The sequence below is a fragment of the Psittacula echo genome (genome assembly GCF_963264785.1).
Source record: "Psittacula echo genome assembly, chromosome: 3".
NCBI lineage: Eukaryota > Metazoa > Chordata > Aves > Psittaciformes > Psittacidae > Psittacula > Psittacula echo.
Genome location: NC_137736.1, coordinates 30,336,594 through 30,348,687, shown reverse-complemented (window position 1 = coordinate 30,348,687; position 12,094 = coordinate 30,336,594). Strand labels below are relative to the sequence as shown.

At 38.7% G+C, this 12,094-nt stretch overlaps 1 protein-coding gene across 3 annotated transcripts in view; it reads right to left on the bottom strand.

The window, feature by feature from the left end:
* The window catches only part of ITSN1 (intersectin 1), a gene marked incomplete at its 3' end in the record, with an annotated part of 109,631 nt that overhangs the window by 72,607 nt on the left and 24,930 nt on the right, over positions 1 to 12,094 (bottom strand). For all 3 annotated transcript variants that reach the window (XM_080614392.1, XM_080614390.1, XM_080614391.1), the window contains exons 9-13: positions 10,897 to 11,034; positions 9,829 to 9,944; positions 6,415 to 6,677; positions 5,452 to 5,601; positions 5,124 to 5,264 (exon numbers count right to left, since the gene is read on the bottom strand). In XM_080614392.1, coding sequence (XP_080470518.1) covers positions 5,124 to 5,264; positions 5,452 to 5,601; positions 6,415 to 6,677; positions 9,829 to 9,944; positions 10,897 to 11,034 — 808 coding nt within the window. The remainder of the gene's footprint in view (positions 1 to 5,123; positions 5,265 to 5,451; positions 5,602 to 6,414; positions 6,678 to 9,828; positions 9,945 to 10,896; positions 11,035 to 12,094) is intronic.

Genomic DNA, 12,094 nt, shown 5'->3' with positions numbered 1-12,094 from the left:
ATTTTTAAAGGCCAGAATATGTCTAAATTCCAGACTACTCAATCTTAATAGACAGAATACTTTGGAGAGTATTTAAGGATGAGAATATCAAGGGATCATGAGGGTCAAGTTCCGTTTCCTGAAATCACAGACAACCATGCAAATAAGCATCTATTCTAAGAGCATCCACAGCATTTCTTTTCCACATCCTTTAGTAGTACTGCAGAAACAGATGACAGAAATTAATGGCATCACTAACAGTGAAGCTTCACGCAACAAGAAATTTCCAAGACTTGAATAGTGCCCCACACGGCAGTAGAAGGCAAACCAAGCAATCAAAAAACAGTTCCTGAAAATCTAACGAGGGAAAGTTTTCTTCTGATCCTACACCCTGAGCAAGAGGGCGTACGAAAAACTGAGATATCCCTATAGATTTTAAGTGTCTGCCACATACACTGCTTCCAAGTGCTTCAGAGGAAAGCCAAATTACTTGAGAGCCAAGGTGTTCATCAGGGAGGCAAATAATCCCTGCAGGTAACCAGCAGAAGCCCTGTAGACAGTATAAACGTGATTGAAACATATACAGTTGAGATGTTTGAAAGGCAGAATCCTTCCAAACATCCCTGGAGATACCACTCTACCAGACATCACAGATTCATTTAACTAGCACAAATTTTCATCACCCAAGGTAGTTACACAATTTCTTCCACAGTTTTAATCAAACTCCATCCTGAAACTAATTAATAGGTTGAAGAATAATTACTCCTTTGAATTAACTCATCTTTCTATATCAAGTATCAGATGTATTAAACTAAAATATTTCCAAGTGCAGATGCATCATCCTACAAAGGTAACTAAAAATATTGACTTGTTAATCTATTGTTTAGAGGATCAAAATCTCCTTTTTAAAAAATCACTTATTGTTTTAAGTCTTTCCTCCACAAATCAGATAGTAAAAATTATATGATATTCTAGAAACTAATCTTTTTTTCAGGAAAAAACTATCCGCTCTTTTAGGTTCGCCCCAGGTAAAATCTGGCCTTTTCTACTAAGTAGTGACACTTCTTTCTGCTATCACAGTCGTGATAAACTCTTCAAGCAACACTAACTAAAATATAGTGGTCGACATCAGTGATCAATTGAGAGAAGATAAAACCACAAAACCACAGCTATTGCTGTCAACTTGAAAAATAAAAACAAAACAAAAAAACCCAAAGAGTTGTGATCAATGGCTCGATGTCCGGCTGGAAATGGGTAATGAGTGGTGTCCCTCAGGGATAGGTGTTGGGACCAGTCTTGTTCAACATCTTTGTCAGTGACATGGACAGTGGGATTGAGTGCACCGTCAGCAAGTTTGATGATGACACCAAGCCGTGTGGTTTGGATGATATGCCGGATGGAAGGGATGCCATCCAGAGGGACCTCGACACGCTTGTGAGGTGGGTTGATGCCAACCTTATGAAGTTTAACCATGCCAAGTGCAAGGTCCTACACCTGGGTCGGAGCAATCCCAGGCACAGCTACAGGTTGGGCAGAGAAGAGATTCAGAGCAGCCCTGCAGAGAAGGACTTGAGGGTGTTGGTTGATGAGAAACTGGATATGAGCCGGCTTCAGTGTGCGCTCGCAGCCCACAAAGCCAACCGTATCCTGGGCTGCATCAAAAGAAGCGTGACCAGCAGGTCCAAGGAGGTGATCCTGCCCCTCTACTCTGCTCTCGTGAGACCTCGCTTGGAGTATTGTGTGCAGTTCTGGTGTCCTCAACATAAAAAGGACATAGAACTGTTGGAACAAGTTCAGAGGAGGGCCATGAGGAGATGATCAGGGGACTGGAGCACCTCCCGTATGAAGACAGGCTGAGAAAGTTGGGACAGTTCAGCCTGGAGAAGAGAAGGCTGCGTGGAGACCTCATAGCAGCCTTCCAGTATCTGAAGGGGGCCTACAAGGATGCTGGAGAGGGACTCTTCTTTAGGGACTGCAGTGATAGGACAAGGGGTAGTGGGTTAAAACTTAAACAGGGGAAGTTTAGACTGGATAAAAGGAGGAAATTCTTTACTGAGAGGGTGGTGAGGCACTGGAATGGGTTGTGAATGCTCCATCCTTGGTGGTGTTCAAGGCCAGGTTGGATGAGGCCTTGGGTGGCATGGTTTAGTGTGAGGTGTCCCTGCCCACGGCAGGGGGGTTCAAACTAGATGATCTTAAGGTCCTTTCCAACCCTAACTATTCTATGATTCTATGATAAAACAAACAAACAAAAAATCAACACCACCAATAAAACACCACCAAACCAAAACGCAAAACAAAAAAAAAAGGCAAGTGTGATTTTCATTACAGAAGTGCCCTTACAGTTGTCATGAACAAAGTAATTCAGTGAAGAGGCATTAATTAAGCTACTGGGTACATACCATCTAGTAGCGATTACAGTGACCAGAGATGATTAAAAATTACTACAAACGTATTAATGATTCCAAAACAAGAGCAAAATGTAGACAACTGTGCAAAATTCGTTGTACTTTGCCAGATGTTTCAGTAAAATTTCAGAGAGCTGTCAAAATGCTAAAGCCAAAAAAAAAAAAAATAATCTCCTTTCAGCCTGTCGTGGTTTAAGCCCAGGCTGTAAATCAGAACCACGCAGTCTACTGCCCCCCCCCCCACCTTTCTTCCCTCCGCTTCTGGAGGGACGGGGAGGAGAATTAAAAGAATGCAGCTCCCACGGGTTGAGATAAAGACAGTCCAGTAACTAAGGTATAACACAAATCACTACTGCTGCCACCAATAATAACAACGACAAGAGAAATAACAAGGGAAGAGAATACGATACCGCCCACCGGAAAAGACAGCCCGACAGAAAAAGGGGACGTGCCCTTCCGGGTAGCTCCCAGTTACATCCCCTGGCACGACGTGCTGTGGTATGGAATACCTCCTTGGCCAGTCTGGGTCAGGTGTCCTGTCCCTGCTTCCTCCCGGCCCCTCCTCCTCCCTGGCAGAGCATGAGACTCACAAAGTCCTTGGTCAGTCTAAACATCGGTGTTATCAGCTTTTGTTCCCAGGCCAAAAGTCAAAAACACAGTGCTGCAACAGCTACTAAGAAGGAGAAAAACTGACTGCTACTGCTGAACCCAGGACACAGCCATTGTGATTGGGTAGCATAAATCATGTGTTAGGAAGGTGAAGAATCCCTCTGCCCTCCTCAATTTTTTCTTTCATGGTGATGTAGTTAAAACTGATGCATAAAAGCTGTACGTAAGGAAAAAGCACGTCTACTATCAGCCAAGGATATGATTAAAAATTCAAAAATTGTTAATAAATCTACAGAGAACACTGTCCTTTGTTTGCACTTTTTAATAACCTATTTAAGCACACCTAATGGTAGATAGAACAGATTTCTTATTAATCGTTTACCAATAATGTTGATTTTACAGGTTTTTCATTTCATCTGCACCTTCCATTTATTACACCCAGCTGTGGAGGCTCATTCCAAGTTCTTCATAATAATGATACTCTCTCACTTTTTTTTTTTTAATGATGTCTGTTATAATGGGACCCTAATTAAACTGTAGCACATTGGTCTTTAACATAAACAGCTTACAGCTTTTTACAGTAACATACAATTTTTTTCCTTCTTAATTTCTTACATTATGACAAAAGCAAAGAGGTACTTTACCTTTTCTGACCACAGAGGCTAACTGAACAAAAATTACCAAGTTAACAGAAATAACATATGAAAGCAGGATATGAATTCCATTCAATTTGTTGAAATAGCATTTATCTATTAATGTCTGTGTAGCTGCTTAGCTTCGTCTGGAGTGAGTTACGGTACCTCAGACCATTTATATGGAAAGCTTTTGGAATAGAACAGTTAGAGAGAAATTCAGGTGGTTGTTGCTTTTACATAGAGATTGGCTGTACACATAAGACCAACAGTCTTATTCAGGTAAATGAGGGATTTGCCACACATTTTATCAAGCATCAAGTTTTTTGTCTCTTGGAGCAAGTACCACTAAGCATAACCTTATTGCCTAAACACTTGATTCAATGCTGTTTGCCTTCACATTTTCAGTTGCCAATACAGGAGCATTTCATTAAAGAGAGAAGAGTAGTTTCAAGCCTAACTATGACAGCTGTTTATGTCAAAGCATTTATTGTTTGCTACTGTTTGCATCAAGTGGACACAAACGCACTCTTTGCAACAATCTGGTTTGAAAAGAAAGATGCCTTCTAAAAGGTGTAATGGTGCATATGAGTATACAAAACAGAAATGTAAGACGTTTTAAAAAAAATAATAAATAAGTCAAAAAATACTGATACATAAAACAAAAAACCTGGAACTTTCAAGTCTGCTCTTGTTCAAATAAATGTACTATATTAATTATGCTTAGAAAGCTGGAATGGAACAGCTGGATTAGCTTTTATGATCTGGTTTACTCCTAAGTGTGAGATTCGTTTTGACTAGTAGAAAAAACATTGAAAGCCCTTATTACTGACCAATAATTAATTTCAAGCAATATAAAATATTTAATAAAGAAAAAAATCTCCAAATCAAATACTACCACTCTAGGAACCTTTACAAATTGTAAAGAATATTCAGTCACTAAAAGCAGACCTCTACATAATTCCATCTTTAATTTGACAGAGAATTTTAGATACAGAAGTAGGAAAGACAAATGCCAGGATCAAATGAAGAAATAACTGGTTTAACTGGTAACTTCAATTTTGAAAGTTCATTATTTTATAATTAAAAAAAAAAAAAAGAAAGGATCATCAACAAGACACTTCACTGAAGTCAATTCTTTCTTTCAGCACATACAGAGAGCAATCACTGCCAACAAAAATACAAGTCATAAAATTTCATCCTCCTCATCCCCCCAAACCCTTAACTTCTTCAGCCAAACAGCTTATTTCCTGCTCCCCTCAACAGGATTCCATGAGTTTGAAGTGATAATCACAGACACACCTTCAAGTGTAGGAAACAATTCCTAGACATATCTGAAGAACATTCATACAAAAAAATGACAAATTATCTACAACAATTCCTTATGTAAAAGGAAAAACACATCATATATTGTGGCAAGTTTGCTTAGGATCTTGATGCAGTTGAGGAGGTCAAAATGCAAGGCTAAAAACAAAACTAGAGAATGTTTTCCCACCTGTAGCTGCTGTTGTAAATGGGTGATTTCAGCAATTCTCAGTTCTCTAGATTTATTTGTACTTTCGATTTCTTGTCTTTGGGTAGACAGCCGACATCTGATATCCTGAAGCTTTCCCTCCAACTGATTTTTTTTATCATTCTTAAAAAAAAAAAAAAAAAAAAAAAAAAGATATCTCTCTTTTTCTACCAGAATGGTTTGTCATGCGAGTCACAATCTAAAAAGTATTTTTATTCCACATTGAAAACTTGAAATTATAGAAAATAAACATAGCCACATCACAGCCAATATTGTGCTTGTGTGTTTTATCTGCAACATGATCACTTACTAGAGCTTCCAGCTCAAATTCTAAGGTCTTTTTCTTTGCCTTCAGAACAACTATATCCTCTTGTTCTTTGTTTCTTTGATTTAGTAGTTCTTGCCGACGATTACGCTCCCACTCAAGTTGCCGCTGCCTCTCAAGTTCCCGTTTTGCAGCCTGTACCATTTGGAGAAAGAAAAAAAAAAAGAAAAGCTATTCTAAGAAACTATTCCAGTCACTCATATTCAGATTCTCATGTGCAATCCAAACATTAATATAAACATACTGCTAAGCTGTGAACTAAAATATGTGCCTCTTTCAGCACAGAAATTGCTCAATTGTTTAAATGTTCACTTTAAAGCACTGGTGAAATGGGGTTTTGCTGTAGAGCAGATAGGTGACTAAACAGATTATCGCTCTATTTTAATCTCTTTCTCAAGATCCAGTTTTCTGATTTAAGAAGTTGGTTCACATTAAGACTGGAAGAACTCTCCAGGACAGCATCAAATCTTTTTCCAGCCTCCAACATTAGACATTCTGAAGCTTTGCAAATAGTCAAATGTGACTGCACTGACTGGATCATCCTTTGGCAATATGAGAAAATAATAGCTTTGGAAGTTAATCAGTACATGTTTCCTTTCACATATTAACTACACCATGAATCATGAATGACACCAATGCCCATAAGTTTTTCTTCATTCATTCAAGCATCTTTTTATATCAAGAAAAAAATTACTATTTTTAAGTAAGCCAGATGTTAGGAGCACATTGTCTTATACCTAAATACCTCATTCGTTCTTTCACATGAAAAATAAAGAAGCAGATAGCTGACTCTTTCTTTACCTCCAAACCCCCAGAAATTTAAGTTCATTCTTTAAATGTTTGCTGACTAAAAATTACAGCAAAATATTTAGTGTACACATTACATTTTGTTCAAATCAAGCACAGCTGCCAGTGACATAACCACCTCCCTTTTACCCAGTTGGTTACCTCTCTTCTTTCTATTTCTTTCCTCCTTTCCTCTTCTCTCTGCCGTTCCAATTCCCGTTGTTTTTCCAGCTGTTTCTCTAGCTCCAGTTGTCTTTTGCGTTCTTGCTCCTGCCGCTCACGTTCTTTCCTTTCCTGCTCTGCCCGTTCCAGCTGTGCTAGACGTTCTTGTTCTTTGCGTTGCTGCTCCAAGAGAGCCTGCCTTCGTTTCTCAAGTTCTAGATTGCCACGTTCAAAGTTCTCCCGTTTTTTATCTTCAAATGTAACTTTTAATGTGTGGAAACATGGGGCAAAAGAGAATTAAACTCTGCTACTGACTTAAAAAAAAAATCAAAATCTATATATGCTGAATCAAAGTGAAACAACCTTCCAACAGTACTAGACTCAGCTCTAAACTACTGATAATACAGCAATATAGGAGATTTTTGGTTTTATCATTAGCATTTACATTGTAGATCCCCTTAGGAAACCAAGGTGTGAATTTCAATCCCTATTCCTCAGGCTTCTAGGTTTCTCCTCAAAACCCTACAAGTGGGTATAATTTAGATAAACCATTCACTAGCTAGTCCTTTGTGAGGACACAGGATCTGGAGTTCCTGTATACACTTGATAATAGTAGCAGGTTTGCTACTATTTGCATTTGAGAATAGTAGCAGCAACAAGAACCAACACTTCAATTACTATAAGGGAAAGAATTCAGCTGATGATATTATCAAAAAAGCTATTATGCAAATGACCAGAATGTATTTAAACTTGATATTCTCATAAGATTACTCATTACTGTCAGGAAAAGAAATGGCTTGCTTAAGTTCTTGAGCAGCTGAACTCAGTAAGACTGGATTCCTGCAGATTCGCATGCTTGTCACTTACAGTCCTAAAGGAATGACCTCATTTCCAGCAGGCGCTCCCTGACATTCTGCAATATCAAGAATTGTCCTTTCCTTGCTCCACATTCCTAGGTCCATCCCTTACAGTTCCTCCAAATTATTCTTTCCACTTCACCTTCTGTCTCTTTTCAAAATCTGTATGTCCCATTCCCATACCCCATATTCTGTATTTCTCCTCCTGCATGCTCAAGATGTACATTTTTGGCAGGGAAGAGATAGCACATATTTACCTCAAAGTGTGCATGCACTGTTTGACACATTGACTCAACATCTGCTGAATCGGCTGAACTCTTGTCTTTATTTAAGTTGGGCCCCCTTTCCTATTGTCAGTTTTCATAAAACTTAAAAAAAATCTAATCACTTTGATGTCTGTCAAGTTTGTTTAAAATTAGTTTCTCGGTTCAAAGAATATTAAGATACAAACTGATAGAAAATGTGATTATAACTCCCACTGATTTAGGAAACCAAGTAGAAAGGAGAAAAAAGAAAAGGAAAAAAAAAAAAGAAAATTTATTTCAAGAAAATCAGTTAAAAGAAATAGGTAGAAAGACAAAACACTTGCAAATAGCATTGACAATAAGATACCATGTTCAAGGCTCAGAAAGAGCAGATTCTAAGATGACCGTCCAACAAGCTAGTACAGCTACTCAGGAAAATCAAGGTAGTTACAAAACAAAACAAAAACAAAGAATATCCAAAATACAAAAATAGAAGTGAAAAACTTCTAGCAACTTAAATACACAGCTATTGGCTTATATTATTATGCTTAAAAGAAAGCTTCTAAAAGGTTATAAAAGCCAACAATAAAAATTCTTTCAAATATCTCAAAATAAGAAAAAAACCCCCACAATACCTAGCCAGATTTAGCAAAGCCAATGAAAAAGCAAGATAACATACGCTATTATCTTTACAATGGAAAATCTGCACATCAAATACAGTAAAAGGCTTATACACTCTAGCTCATCTTTAACTGAAACCACAAATGGCTTTAAACCAAAAATAAAACCAAAAAATGAAGAATAACAGGTTGCCAAACCCAGACAATTCCAATCCATAGTTCAAATACAAAATTCATGAACTACGAGCTGTGCTGTGCAATCCATCCTTTAATCAACGTCTGTGCTGTAAGACTACAAGATGACAATTGCAAAATCAGTCTTTAAGAAATGACAGTATAATGATCCTGAAAGGTACAAACAAGTACCTGGGCAAAGTAGCAGAGGCTACAATAGACAGAGAGTTAGTATACATGATTAAACACAATACCATGGAAGAATGAATGCAGGAAAGTGCTGCTTCTCAAATCTAATAGACTCAGTTGTATTCAGAGCAGCCCTCGGGAGAACGATTCGGGGGTGTTGGTTGATGAGAAACTGGATATGAGCCGGCTTCAGTGTGCGCTCGCAGCCCACAAAGCCAACCGTATCCTGGGCTGCATCAAAAGAAGCGTGACCAGCAGGTCCAAGGAGGTGATCCTGCCCCTCTACTCTGCTCTCGTGAGACCTCGCTTGGAGTATTGTGTGCAGTTCTGGTGTCCTCAACATAAAAAGGACATAGAACTGTTGGAACAAGTTCAGAGGAGGGCCATGAGGAGATGATCAGGGGCCTGGAGCACCTCCCGTATGAAGACAGGCTGAGAAAGTTGGGGCTGTTCAGCCTGGAGAAGAGAAGGCTGCGTGGAGACCTCATAGCAGCCTTCCAGTATCTGAAGGGGGCCTACAAGGATGCTGGAGAGGGACTCTTCTTTAGGGACTGCAGTGATAGGACAAGGGGTAGTGGGTTAAAACTTAAACAGGGGAAGTTTAGACTGGATAAAAGGAGGAAATTCTTTACTGAGAGGCTGGTGAGGCACTGGAATGGGCTGCCCAAGAAAGCTGTGAATGCTCCATCCTTGGCGGTGTTTAAGGCTGGGTTGTACAGAGCCTTGGGTGATATGGTTTAGTGCCAGGTGTCCCTGCCCATGGCAGGGGTTTGGAACTAGATGATCTTAAGGTCCTTTCCAACCCAAACTATTCTATGATTCTAAGTCCCTTTTTTTCCTCCTTTACTGCCTTTCTCTTCTTTTTCCTTTTTTTTTTTTTTTTTATTTTCCCCAAAAGCAGAGCTGCTAAGGCTTGTATCAAAAAACATATTGTTACACAGACTGCAATGAAACAGGCCTCTGTATGTATACTGTGCTTTTAAGAGTACATAAGGTAAACTACACTCCACTTAAGTCAGAATGTGGAGTTAGTAAAAAGTTTTCATTGTACAACTGTAGGAGGACTGCAAAGTGCTGCCTCTGTTGAGAGTGCATAAAATGAGCAACCCAAATGTTATTCATATCTCCATTGTCACTAACACAAAGGATCATGCAATAGTAAGGAATTAGCTGGACCAAGCAGTGTCTTGGTTACGTCTCTGACATGTCACAAACTGATCTCAAAAGAAAACATTTCCTAATAAGCCTTTTTAACTCCACGGCATATAACCTGATGATAGCATCTCTCTGATAAGAGCACACAATGTATCTCTGGTTTTGCTTGCTCACCGGGTAATTTCTTTTCCAGTTGCTGCTGTTCGTCTTCTAATGCTGGTTCTTCTGGTAACCTTTGGTCTGCAGACACTGAACTTCCAGCAGATATGCCACTACCAGAGCGTACTCTTCTGTCAATAAAGTGATAATTCTAAGTTGTTTAAAAGAACCTATGCCTGCCAAATTTATTTATGATTTAATGATGAAATTACAAATTAAATGCCATGATGAAATGTTTACTGATATTTAATGTTCCCTCAGTGTTGCCTAGAGGATTTTACTCAGCCATTGCCATTAAGATAACAGTACCCTCCAGAGTCTCAACAGTACACACCAGTGACCTGAAAAACCCAGTTCAAAGTTCACAGAACCATGCAGCTTCCAGATGTGTTCAACCCTGTCCCCAACATCTCTTGCTTGTGACCAGTCTGAAGCTGGGGAAATGCCTATCTCAACTACAGCAAAAGTTGCAAAGACAGAGGAAGAGCTCAAGATAGTCAAGCCAAAAACAAGATCCCACATGGAATAAACAACAAAATCGTAATCTTCAGGAGGATACTTAAAGAATATGAAGCTACCATTGTATGAAAACATTTCTTTTCATTGCTGTCACTGTCTTCCCAGCCATTTCTCCACAAAAAAGTGAAATAGAGAAACAGAAGTAATGACTCGTCACTACTATTCACATACACAACTGTGTCAAAAAAAGTCTAATTTGCTATAGTGCAAATTCATATAATGTTTTGAATTCCAATACATACTATTTGCTCTAAAGAAATATAGGCTGGAATTTTAACACTTTAATTTTATATGGCTAGACTAAGTTTTGGAAGGTATGCTAGCATAAAACATTGACCAAAACTGTATTCTTACAAGGAATTCTTGCTACTTCCAGCATCCAGTGACTGTACAAAACCGAAAAGCTAGACAAGCATTTCCCATCAAGGCAGCACTTTGTGCCATAGATGCAGTACAAAAAGGAGAGGGATCACTTTTCAATCTCTTCTACTTCATAGTCACAGGACAGCTTTCCCAAATGAGATAAAAACTTAGGAGTGAGATTCCAGAATTATAACCCTTTACCTAAAAGAAGGTGGAATATACTCTGGAGGCAGTACAGGTGGCAGCGGCTGACCAGACATAGCTACATCAATTAAGTGCATAGCCAGAATAAACTCTTCAGCTGTAAGTTTTCCATCTTGATCAATATCGGAAAGATTCCTTTTTAAAGGGAAGGAACAAAGTAAGTAAACTCTTAAATACTAAAAAGCACTGTTAAAACGCATAGTATTCAGTTCCAAATTAATTCAATTTTTCACTATTTTTTTCCACACTACTTTGTTTCTTCAAAACAAATAAAAAGCAAAACCCAAATGCTTCACTATTTCCCACATATCTCACACATCTGCCTTGAAACTATCTTTATAGCCATGGCTTCTATTTTGCTTGCTTTTTGAGTGCTGCCTGTAGTAGATACCATGTAAGTAACATTAATCAGTGGAGTTTTCTTGAACACTTTGCGAACATCTACTACACAGTATCATTTAGAAAACAATCAGCTCAGATGTTTGGTAGAACTTTTTGGTTTGGAATCCTTCTTCCCTGGAGGCTCCTATCTCACATTCCAGAGCACACATCTGCATTAAAATCAAAGCCATTAACGTTCTAGTCCTGACAAGCACAAAAGAGTTTTAGCATTATACACTTACTAAAAAATTATGGAGTAACATCTCTGGATGACCTTAAACCAGTGCTCCATCAGATGCACAAAATGCTTTTACTCATGGTAAGGTGGCATTGGACAAAATTTAACAGCTTAAACATCAGCTTTGTTTCTCTAAAGGAAAATGTCTGATGATACTGTGAAAAATCACAGATAAGCAACTAATACATTCTTTTGATGTCTTGAGGTACAGGACTGTTTACAGGATTTAAATTTGGAAGACAATTATAGGCTCATTTGACCCATGTTTGTGTTAATGAATTCCTCAGGCTGGAGCACAAGGACAAGTCACTAGAATGAAAATCTAGCAGGCAAAGATATAAATGATCAGCTGTCTTAACAGTCTGGATCCACATCTTTGTACCAGAAGTACAAGAACAGCTGCTACGAGAGTAGCTGACAGGCTGCATACTGTACTTCACTTTGCATGTCTATGAATCAGTGAATACAAACCCAATACAGACTGACAAATCTTGCCCCAGAGAACAGCGACAGGGGTTCCACTACCAGAGAGCAAGTATCAGAAAAAAGAGCTATACACCAGGCAACAAAAGCTGT